Here is a 12742-nt window from a genome sequence, read left to right on the forward strand (position 1 = left end):
ACCTAACCTAACTTGACCTTACCCACAAGGTGACCCCACGAATCGGCAAGATAAGACCAAGCTATAAACCTTATAAAAAATACCATACATTACCATAAATAACACCAGTTCTAATAATTCTAGCTGGTAATTCCACCTTAGAAGCATCCAAACATTACAAGAGCGCTCAAAATACGAAATAGACGTGATGGCTGCAATAATATACCAAAAACTAGATAGAAACACTTGAAATATCCACAACAGATATGAAAAACACCACAAAAAACGATAATATACAAGTGTTTAACCCAAAAATCCACTTGAAACCCTAAAGGACTTCTGAAAACGCAAAATCCTTACACAGGACCCATGAACACCAAGAAAAAAAATAATAAATACAATAAATATATAAATACTAATAATAAGAAGCAGAAAAAGACAAAAATAATAAGAATCACCAAAAGGTCAATAAAAACGAGAAATAGGTAAATAAACTCGGAAAAAATACATGAAAATAAACGAAAATACCTTAAAAATACTGCAAAAATTCACCACAAAGCTCTTAAAATACCGTAACAAGCTAATCAAACACAAAACTCGAGGGAAAATACGTCACACGGAAAAAAAAGAAACTGTCTTAAGAAATCAATACACAGACCCCCAAAAAGACAAAAATACCTCAGAACACCCACAAAAACCTTAAAAAAACTGAAAAATCAAGGAAAATATGCTGAGCTCTCTACATACTCACGCCAAGACTATATAAAGACCCAAATGAAACACTTCGGAAAAAAAACAAAAACAAAACTTCAGACCGCCCTAAAAATTCTATAAAACGAAAAAAAAAACGACAAAACTGCTAAATTCTTTAATAATGACAACAAGACCAATTAAATACCAAAAAAAACAAAACCGGACCAAAAAATCAATTCTCACACCCCAAAATTTTATAAAACACATAAAAACCACGACAAAAATATGCCAAACATTCCAGAAACTTACGCCATGACCCGCCACTTCGCCCTAGCAACTCTTTCGATTCAGAGTTCCATAGAAAGGTCTTGAAACTTGTCTTTTGTGGGTAAAACCTGGCCCTTTCCTTGTCCATGGCGAGAGGCGGGGAGCGGAGGACGTGGCGAGCGAAGGAGGCTGTGACTGACTGCCTGACTGACTGCCTGACTCCCTGCCTGACTCTCAGCCTCACTCCAAGGGCCTCGAGTTGGTCAATGCGGTATTCCCCCCACTGGTTCCTCTCCCCTTTGGTCTAACCCTTTCTGACCTCCCCCCCTCTCTCCCTCCTTGGTCTTACCCTGCCTGACCTCCCCTCTGCGCATGTCTGACCGCACAGGAGACCCCCAGACTGTCGAATATCGGCTGAATACCTTGCTGCATCAGTCTACAGCAGGTGAGAGGGAGAGGAGGTGAACAATCAGACTCAATATCACACACCTGTCCTGCCCCGTCCACCTTAGCCTTGCCTGGCCGTCCGTCATAATACAAAGTTGAACGAATCACCACCTGTCTATTTGTCGTTTTTTGGGGGACTTGTAAGTGTCTCAGACCCAAGATGGTGAAATACAAGACTGTGTGATGGAGAGGATGGCATGGTGAGACCCGGCAGCCATCTTTGACTCAAGAATGTTGCAGAATCAATGTTTGTGGTCTGATGCAAACAAACCAGGAACTTGTCAGCGCGTTGGCAAAGACAGTGTGGCGGGAGGCTGGGATGGCAGGAACCGGCAGCCATCTTTGTAAGACAAGAATGTTACAGAGTCCTCTCCCATTAATATTGCAGGTCTGTAATTGTGACATCACACTAGTAATTGACTCCAAGATTGTGATACAGGAGGCTGGGATGGCAGGAACCGGCAGCCATCTCTGTAAGTCAAGAATGTTACAGAATTCATTCCATTGGTTTGTAATGGTGACGAGGGGCTGTAACTGTCTCGTTAACTCAAGAGGCTGGTGGTAAATGGCTATGAATGCAGACAATGATGGCGCCAACCGGCAGTCATCTCTTAGTCAAGAACATTTCATAATCAATATCTCCTTTCTGTAATGGTAATGAAAAAGACTCGTAATTGTCCTCGCCAATCCAAGACACAGGAATGGTACAGGAAAGTGACAGAAAGACAGGAGATAAGACAGGAACCGGCACTATCGAGTCAAGAACATTACATAATCAATATCTCCCTTCTGTAGTCGTAATGAAAAGGACTTGTAACTGTCCTCACCGACGCAAGACATTGGTATGGAACGCTTAAGTGACAGAGACAGGAGATAGGACGGAAGGACAGGAACCGGCAGCTACCGAGTCAGAAACATTACATAATCAATACCTCCCTTCTGTAATCGTAATGAGAAGGACTTGTAACTGTCCTAATGAACACAAGATACAGGAATTGCACAGAAAAGTGACAGTAAGACAGCAAGAACCGGCAGCCATCTTTCTGGGTCAAGGATACTACAGGATCAATATTTCTAGCCTGTTGTAACGAAAAGGACTTGGAACTGAAAAGACACCGGCAAAATACAGGAAGAGACGAGAATAACAAGGAAAAAGCAAGGAACCGGCAACTATTTCTCCGGGTCAAGTATATTACAAGGTCAATATTTGTCTCCTGTTGTAACGATAAGGACTCGGAACTCAGGACACCGGCGAAACACAGGAGAAGAGAGTAAGGAACCAAGGAACCGGCAGCCATCTCTCCGGGTCAAGAACATTACAAAACCGATATTTCTCTCCTCTTAAAACAAAAAAGGACTCGAAACTCAACAGCCCCCGCGAAACACAGGAGACGAGAAGAGAGTAAGGAACCAAGGAACCGGCAGCCATCTCTCCGGGTCAAGGATGTTACAAAACCAATATTTCCTGTCTCTAATCGTAACAAGAGTGTATTGTCCTCCGCCACTCGAGGCACCGGCAAGCCACACCAGATAACGCGACGATGCCAAGACCGGTCAGCCATCTTTCGTACGCCACTGATAATGACAAACTTTAATCACTGAACAAGAGTGGGATTTGTGTTTTCTGAAGGCATTATTGATTGAAAAAAAGGCAAGGAAGTGGCCACAGAAAGCAGCCATCTTCTCTATCCCAGAATATCAATATTTTTTCTATAGATAACGAAAAACTTACACTGAACAAGAGTGGGATTTGTATTTTCAGAAGCCATTACTGACTGGAAAAAAAAAAAAAAGATGTGGCAACAGAAAGCAGCCATTTTCTCTATCCAAAAAATATTCCCATCTTTTCTAGACTACGAAAACTTTAAAATTGAACAAAAATGCGATCTATATTTTCTAAAGGCTTACAGGAACAGCAGAATTGACAGTAAGAAAGAAGTGACTACAGAAAGAGGTCATCCTGTCTACCCAAAGTGAAACAGAATCAAATAGCAAGTAGGATCATTTTCTGCTAAACCCAAAGTACATAACGGAAACTTAAATTCTGCAACTTTAATTCTGTAACTATCCCAGAACACAAGAAAAGCATGAAAGAATAAATTTAGCCCAAGATTTCAACACACACACACAAACACGTCTCCTGTCAGTACTCGAAATATTCACAACTGACAGCCCGAAATATTCACAAGTGACTGTCAGGTTATTATTAGACCAGGGAGAAACGAAAATACATGTCACATCAAGAGCTTCAGCGTAACCAAACGGACTTGTCACCTTCTTAACTATTCAAGATGGTAGGCAATAAGTCCACCGTGATCAAAAGGACTTAGAACCGTGTTGACTATGCAAGATCGATAACTAGAAACAAACCCACCCTTACAGACACAGCGTAATCAAAAGGACTTGCAACGGTGTAGATCGAGATTCTAAGCCAACAAACCTATTCTTACAAACACAGCGTAACCAAAAAGACTTCAAACCGTGTTAGCTATTCAAGATCGATAATTTCATGAACCCACCCACCCTCTAAGACACAACGTAACGAAAACGAATCGAAAAGGAGAAAAAGAACAGATATATGATATTGAAAAGACTGACAACACGTGATCAAAAGGACTTGCAACTGTTCCAATGAATCAAGACTCGTAAATTAAAAAAAAAAAAAAAAATGCAAACAACCGGTAACTTTAAAGACAAGAAGCAAGAAATGAAAGAAACTGGGAAATCAGAGACACCACACATGTTGAACGTAACGAAAAGAACTTGGAACTGTTTGAACGAATCGAAATACGAGAAGAGAGCAAGAAGTTAAAGAAACCAGACAAATTTCAACGGATAAAGCGTACCTAAGAGGGCTTAACACTTGAACACACCCAAGACTCTTTAAACCAAAGAAAACGAAAATTAATCAAGAAATTCATCAGTTGCTTAAAGAAAAAAAAAGCAACTCTACTTAAAAACATTGAAAAAGAGGATTAGAAGAAAAAACTAAGCAAATTAACCACTTACTCAAAGAAAAAGCACTGAAAATATTGAAAAAAGGCTACTCCCAGAAGAAGCAATACGTTATACCTAAAACATTGAAAGAAAGGGACTGACTAAAAATAATCCCCAAATTTTAACCAGTTACTCCTGGAAAAAGGCAACACTCGATACCTGAAACATTGAAAGAAATGGGACTAGAAAGAGATTCCCCAAATTTTAACCATTTACTCCTAGAAAAAGCAACACTCGATACCTAAAGCAATGAAAAAAAGGGACTGGAAAAAGAATCGCCCAAAAATTAACCAGTTACTCTCAAAAAAGCAATACTCTATTCCTGAAACACTGAATAAAGGACTCGGTGTCAATGATGCAACGCCACACTGCGACACTCACTAGAATACCAAAGAAACAACATGACGTATTGAACACCCCTAATTGTTAATGCAAGACCCAGAGAGAGAGAGAGAGAGAGAGAGAGAGAGAGAGAGAGAGAGAGAGAGAGAAGCAGACAACCAGCGTAACGAAAATGACCTGACGTTGCCCTTATCGATTCAAGACACTCATGAAAGCCTAAAGCGGAACAGAACGTGATCAAAAAGACTCAAAACCCATAAAACAAGTAACGAAGAGGAGTTTAAAGCGTTCTTATTAACATCTGACAAATGTGAGGAAAGTGTAAGAAAAGAAGGAAAACTATCCCTCGCTCCTATACCGGACTCGAAACTGGTGGAAATTCAAGACAGGAGTGCGCCAAGACAAGAATAGCGAATAACTAGGACAATTTTCTTTTATCCCTGCTTGTCTCGGTGAATAATACACGAAACGCTCTTGGTGAAACGTAAGCTATCACAATAGAGAGAGAATAGTGGGTATTAGACAGCTCTATCCCAGAATAACTCCTACTTTCTCCACGTTATAAAAAAAAAAGTACTTGTGACCTAATTAAACTGAGGCAACACAGGAGCCAGCCAGCCAGCCACCGTACTTGTTCCCTTACCATATATTTATTCAAGAGGGAAATTAATAAAGCGTAACCTTGCAACTCAGCCCACAATTGCAATACAAGTAACGCAAGATCAAGACAATGACATTTCTCCATAATCAAAAATTTATTCGCGTACCCAAGAAGAAAAAAAAAAGGTGAATTTGCAACACACCACAACACAGACGACAAGAATAGCGAACAACCACCCCACTTCCACCACCACCACCACCACCACCGCTAGCAGAACCAACCGGCCGGAGGCATGTAAAAAAACAAGTGACACATATTCCTCCCAAACCCATACAAAAGGGGATGCTAGGCCTCTACTTACACCACGAAGAGCCAGTACGGCCTAGGAATTGTTTGGTTTGAGGGTTCCATACGAAAGTTTTGAAGCTATCGTCCCTATCACCAGCTCTCTTCATGTATGCGTGGTCCGCCATGGTGCTACGCCGCCTGAGCCTCGACTGTGGACCTGTCGGGGCGCGATCGATACAAGGAAGGCTCTCTGACAACCTCGGCAACCCCTAATAGTCCCCGCCCAGCTGGCTCCCTCGCTAGCTTGTCACTCTCTCCAGCATTATTTCACGCTATTTCTCCTTATTTCAGTGTCATCTATGCATTCTTCGTGTCTTTTTGTTAATTTGTCTGTGTAGTTGTGCTTTCTATTTGTCCTCAACGGTTTGAATTCACTCGTAAATCGTTTGTTTGTATCGCCTACTGCTGTCTTTTTACTGTGTCTTTTGAACGAAGCATATCTCACGTCAGACCGTCTCCTCTCTCAGATAATTTTTAATGTTTCCTCAAGTATTCCCATTTATTAAACACATGTAGCTCTTTATTCTACCAATATTTCGCCTTATAATCCCTTTCTGCCTGTGTGTTTTATCTAAACATCTGTCGTAATTGTTTGCTTTCCCTCGTCACGGTGTCCAACAACTCTCACACATTTGGTAGAGTCAGTCAGAGCCGTCCCTTGCATGACAAAACGAGATGACACAATACTCTCACCCATAAAGGAATAATCCGCATTACCTTGGCAAAATATTGTTGATTTTGTGTTTTATTTAATGTTCATTGATATATTGGTGAATGTCAGATTGTGTTAGCTTAGGCGAGAGGCGAAAAATGTTGTGTTATCCTCGTAGCCCGTCTGTACCTTGCTTAAATTATTGGTCAATGTCCATCTAATCTAACAATTTGAGTTGATTTAAACAGTGAACGTTAGAATCTGTTTTAGTTGAGAGGTGTTGTGGTATGATCTTATTCTCGTATCCCTACACCCAACATTATTTGTGTATAAAGTAACGTATAGCAATGTTTACAGTGGTTTAATAGTGAAAGTTGAGCGTTTAGACGATCGTGTATACTGTATAGGACAATATTATGCAGGGACCATTATTGTATTCCTACCTATAAAAAAAAAAAAAGATATATGTTGGTAGTTCTAATGTACGTACCTCTTTATTTCATGTATTCATTCATTGTGTGTTTGTGTATACTGTATTATGTGGAGGAGATGGGTTTATAGGATTCATTAGCGTATAGAAAGGCATTGTTTGTGATTCTCTTTTGATATTATAATGTCTTCCTGAGAGATAAATAAATAAACATACACACCACACCTTACTAATTAAATCTTTCCTTCTTAACCCATATGTTCTTATTTATTGGTTTATTTTGTGTCTATCTATTATTTTTTTCACTATCCATTTTTTAATTTCTTTATACTAATTTTTCAACTATATGTCTATTTTCTTCATTTACCCTTTCTTCTTCTCTTCTACATCCATATATTTTACCATTTCTTCATCTTAACTTCCTTCTTCCATATCTGCATCATTTTTTTTATAACTCTATATATTTCCATCCTTTATCCTCTCTTCTTCTCTTCCTCTATATATGTTTCTCTTTTCCTTTAATTTTCTATCCCTATTTCATCCTTTCACTACACTTCCATCAATATATCTTTTTCCTTTCTTTCTTTCTTGTTATTCCACTTCTTTTCTCCATTTAAAGTGTCAGTTCTTACTTTTAATTTATATATTCACATTTCTTACTTTTTAATTTATCTTCCTTCCTTCTTTTATAACCTAATTCTTATATTCTCTCTCCTCGGTGTTGCTACTTATCCTCTTCTCACTTCTCAATAGCTGAAATGTTCTTTTTATTTTTTCATCTGTTTATTTTCTATCGCTTCCCAGTTTCTATAATAATTTTCTTTATCATCTAATGCCTATGTACAATACTTTTTTTTCCCAGTGTTGCTATTCCTCCTCCTCTTCTTTCTCACTAAATGAATTCTTTTCCTTTTTACATATTCCTGTTTTTTTTTCTAATACCACTCCTTTCTTTTTCCCAGTGGCACAATTCTAAGTATTTTCCGTCCTCTCCTTTCTCAATAACTAAGCCTATTCTTGTTTTTTACATAAATTCCTCTCTTTCTCTCTATTTCTGTAGTCCTTTTCTTTACTGCCTGATACGTCTAAACACCCCTTCATTTTCCACACTTGCTTTTACTCTTTCTCTTCCCCAGTTAGTCATCTCTCTCTCTCTCTCTCTCTCTCTCTCTCTCTCTCTCTTATACATATTCCTCTCTTTCATTCTGTTTTCGTATCCTTATTTTATCATCTAATGTTTTAAGTTTCAAACACTTCTTTCTTTGCCTCACTGTTGTGCTATTTCTTCTCCACTCCCTTTTCTCGATATGCCGTCTAATTCTTCTCCTTTTTACATATTCCTCTAATTGTCAGTGTTATCCTCCTCTAAATACATCTTTCTTTTCCCCCATCGTTGCTTTTCTTCCCCCTCTCCTTTCTCGATAAGTCAATTCTCGTTTTTTTTTTTTTTTTATCTCTGTTTCTGTATTCCTTTTCTTTATTATCTAATATCTAAACACTCTTTTCTCTTCCACACCGTTGTTATTTCTCCTCTTCCTTTCTCAATTAGTCTTTTTATTTTTTACCTATTTCTCTTTCATTCTCAGTATTAACTTTTCTTTATTATCTAATGTCTAAATACTCCTTTCTCTTCCACACCGTTGTTATTTCTCCTCTTCCTTTCTCAATTAGTCTTTTTTTTTACATATATTTCTCTTTCATTCTCAGTATTAACTTTTCTTTATTATCTAATGTCTATAAACACTCCCTTCGTTTTCTCCACCGTTGTTATTCGTCTTCCTTTCCTTTCTCAAAAGTCAATTCTCATTTTTTCTTTAGCTCTTTTTCTGTATTCCCTTTCTTTATGAGCTAATGTCTAAGATTCTTTTCGTTTTTTTTTCCTTTTCTTTCTCTTTATTTCTGTATAGTCCTTTTCTTTGTTACCTACATAATGTCTAAGATTATTTTCGTTTTCTTTTCTTTCTCTTTATTTCTGTAGTCCTTTTCTTTATCATGTAGTCCAAACACCCCTTTCTTTTCCACACTGTTGCTATTCCTCCTCCTCCTCCTCTCCCTTTCTCCCTTTCACGTGGCGCGCCTTTCCTCTTTGTTCATTCTCCTCGAGTCGTCCCTGTACCGGAGAAAATATTAACGTTACCCCAGCTTCTCTTTCGGTATTGAGGGCTCCCTGTAAAAACATGAAGCCCTATATACCGTTCTGAAGCCAATGGTTGTGTTGTGTCCTTAGCTACTGTGTGTGCGTGTGTGTGTGTGTGTGTGTGTGTGTAGCGTGGAAATTAAGATCATGTTTTAATTTGTCTTTTCTTCCCTTCTCCATTTTCTTTTTGTGTGTGTGTGTGTGTGTGTGAAATTAAGATCATGTTTTCATTTTCGTCTTTTTTCTTCCTTTCTCCGTTTTCTTTTTCCATTTTTTTTTTTTAGCATCATGGAATTTTTATTAAACTTTCACTAGAATCATAGAATACTCTTGAAAACGACGATTTCTTTCGCTGAAGGTTAAAGAAATGTAAAAGCCTACACACCTACTAAATTGCTATATATAATCATGAAAACACCCTTGAAAATCGCTATTACTTTCACTGGAGCCTGCTAAAAGTGTATAATCCTACCTTAACAACACCAACTACCACTATAGAACCATGAAAATTTTTAAAACTATATGAACTCCTTCAGTATCGGGACGTATTTTTACTATGAAATTGAATATGTTAGAGATGATATTTACATTAGGAACTTAGGAAGGGTCTTGAAGCTCACAAAGAAGATTAATGCCCAGAATCTTCACTATTTCAATCCCCATATAAGTTTCTGAAGCTGTATAAAATAATCAAATAGTAAGCAGAATAGATATGAAAACGTGTCATAGTACTGAAGAAGTTAACTCCATAGAACCATCACTGAGTTATCTAGAACCACGGAAACACCCTAAAAAGAACCACATTCTGAACCACTTACTGTCTGTCCGCATCTCGCCACTACTTCTCAAAGCCTCTCTAGTTGAAGTGACATAGAATTTAAGGCATATTTTTGCAGTTCTTGTGGCAGATTAAACAATATTTCTTCATGATTAACTGGTGAAACAATACAGGAAAGCCGGCTACTACTTTCAAAAGACTCCAGTTGAAGTGATACAGCGCCATAATCAGAAACTTCTTCCTCTCTCACCACGACAATTTTCCAAGGCCACTGAGACAACTAACAGGGTTTTCAATACAGCTTCTCTTTTTAATAAACTAGAAACGTTGCTAATCTATCAGAACCATAAAAATACTCTTAAAAACACGAGTATCTTTCAGTGGAGCCTTTGGAAAGTAGTGATGATGAGGGAGCAAAGCGTTTCAGAATACAGGCCAGTGATTTTTAGGCATATTCTTACGAGTGTAGTGGTAGATACTAGATAAACACTACTTCTATACAATTAACTGGTGAAACAACATCGAAAACCCGGCATATCATTTCTATACCCTAAGAAAAATAATAGTTTTGAGGAATTAACCATTTTGGAGATCCCAGAAAACCTATGCCTACAAAACCAAACAGGAAAGTAACCAACCCTCAGAAAATTACAACGAAATTACACTAGTTACCTTATAGATTACACCAGCGTGCCATCCCGTGTCTGCCTTGACCCCAAAACCTACGTAGACAGACGAGTTTAGTATGCAGAAACAGAAAGGGCAGTCATGTGGCGTACCTCAGGCTGTGATTGAGAGACCATGACACCGGACTGGACCCACACAAAGGAAGACAAAGGAAAACAAGCACCCATAGACTTCGATTACTATTTCTATCTATGGGAGGAGGAGGAGAAAAAGAAGCAAGGGTGAAAAGAGAATTGGAGGAAGAAAGAGGTGGCGAACAAGGAGGAGAAAGAAGTGAGTAAGATCGAGGGTAGAAAGAACAGGAGGAAAAGAGGATCAAAGAAGGAGGAGGAGAGAAGGAAAGGTCAAAGGAGAAGAATGAAGAAAGAAGAAAGAGATGGCGAACAAGAAGGAGAAAGAATTAAGTAACAAGCATAAGATCGAGGGTAGAAAGAAGAGGAAGAGGAGAGGCTACAAGAGAGAAGGAAAGATGGAGAAGGAAGAGAAGTAGAAGGAAGAAGTCAGAATAAAGAAGAGAAGATGGAGGAGAGAGTAATAGAGGAAAAGAAGTAAGAAAAGAAGGGAAGATCAAAGATGTGTACGAGTAGGAGAAAAAAAAAGGAGGAGGAAGAGAAATAAGTTAGAATAAGGAAGAGAAAGATGATGAGGAGAGAAACGAGAAAGAGGCTTACGAGTAAAAGAAAGAAGAAATGAGAAAAGGGAAAAAAAATGGTAGGAGGAGGAAGGAGAGTCAAGGAGGAGGAGGAGGAGGAGGAGAGGAGATCGAGAGCCTTGACATAACCTGCCGTACCTCACTAACACAGAATCTTTAGCAGTGACCTAATAACTGCAGTGAAGTATATCGAGCACTGTGATCGCCGCTCTCACTAAACCTACCGCCCTCACCACTCGATCGCTTCACTAATTTGTTGGTTCTTTTCCAGGATTAACCTATTTCATTATTTGTATTTAGTTTAATTTGTTATTTTGGGAGGGCTTGTTTGCTAATTGAGTTGCAAGACATAAAAGATTATAAATATAACTCTTTTTTTTCATCATTCGTATTTATTATTCTTGTTTGTTTATTTAGCAGATTTACTTAATTTTACTTTGTCCATGAGTTAAAGGGCATTATTTATTATTCAGTTTTAACTATAGCAAAGTAATTTTATTTTATTTTAGCATTTATTATTATTACTTTTAATACTCTCGGTACCAATTCTCAGTTCCTTCATTTATCCTATTTCTCCCTATCTATTCATCACGTGACAGCTTCCATTACAGGTATTTGATTAACCTTTTCACCTGGTTCTGGCCTTTCCAATGATGTTTTCCTTAATTCCCAATTATTTCCCTCAGCACTTCAGTCATTCACCACGTAATATCTCGCTCTGTTCACTCTCTGACCAGCAACTTTCATTACAGGTGGCTGCCGTAATTGACTTTCTCACCTGCTTCAGTCCTCACCTCACACACTTTAGTGGTCACCTTTGCAGACACAGCCTTGTTTGGTCACCCGGCGCCTGTCTTGTCATTCAGCCCTTCCTCCACCTCTACCTCTCCCCCTTCACTTTCCACCATGCATTATTCACCTTTCATTCTCTCTCTCTCCCCCGATATTTCTTCCCATACTCTACAATTATTGGTGTCTAATTGTATTTATAACATTCTACATTTCATTTATTTATTTTTGTTTGATTTCGTTCATTTTTTTTTCGTATTTTCAATTTTCCCCTATGGTCATTATCAACTCTTAATCTCTCTTCCTTCCTTTATTATCATTATTTATTCTCCTCTATTATTATATCTACTTTCATTATATTCCTTCAGATTCGTCTATATTTCTTTCTTTTTTTTTTTTATATATAATTCTCTATTCTATTACTAGCATCATTACTTTCTATCTTTAAACTATTTTTATTAGTACTCATCTTCGCTTCCTTTCTCCACTAACTTTCACTTTCAGCTTTTACTTAGTTTTTTTTCTTTTCCTTTCTTCTTGCTATCTTTAATTCAATTGTACTATTTCCACTTTCTACTGTATCTTTCAATTCCTTTTTTTATTAATTATTATACTTCTAAGACCATTTTTTTTCCTTTATATATTTTTCCTTCAATTATAGTTTTTATTCTCTCTTCTGTATATTCTCCAATTCCTTCCCCCTTCTTATTCATTTTGTTTGTTTCCCTTTTCTTGATCTTTATGCATATTTTTCCTTCTCACACATTAACTTTTCTCAAATTTACCTTTACCACTATTTCCTTCTCATTTCTGCTTCAACCTGTGCTCTCTCTCTCTCTCTCTCTCTCTCTCTCACACACACACACACACCCAAACATATTCCTTTTATCTGTAAGCATTTAAAGAATATGAAGTAAAGTTAAAGAAACAATACTGTCTCTCA

General features: G+C 37.9%; 1 protein-coding gene across 2 annotated transcripts in view; it reads right to left on the reverse strand.

Annotated features, from left to right (window-relative positions):
- The window catches only part of LOC123511296 (sodium/potassium-transporting ATPase subunit beta-like), a 20158-nt gene extending 14314 nt beyond the window's left edge, over positions 1 to 5844 (reverse strand). Inside the window, exon 1 of one of the 2 annotated variants that reach the window (XM_045267057.1) lies at positions 5688 to 5844. In XM_045267057.1, coding sequence (XP_045122992.1) covers positions 5688 to 5799 — 112 coding nt within the window. In that variant the 5' untranslated portion in view covers positions 5800 to 5844. Of the gene's footprint in view, positions 1 to 981; positions 1103 to 5687 lie in introns of those variants that run through there. The other variant, XM_045267067.1, reaches the window with a different exon arrangement.
- Positions 5845 to 12742: the final 6898 nt, after the last annotated feature.

Source organism: Portunus trituberculatus, chromosome 4, assembly GCF_017591435.1.
Source record: "Portunus trituberculatus isolate SZX2019 chromosome 4, ASM1759143v1, whole genome shotgun sequence".
Lineage (NCBI taxonomy): Eukaryota > Metazoa > Arthropoda > Malacostraca > Decapoda > Portunidae > Portunus > Portunus trituberculatus.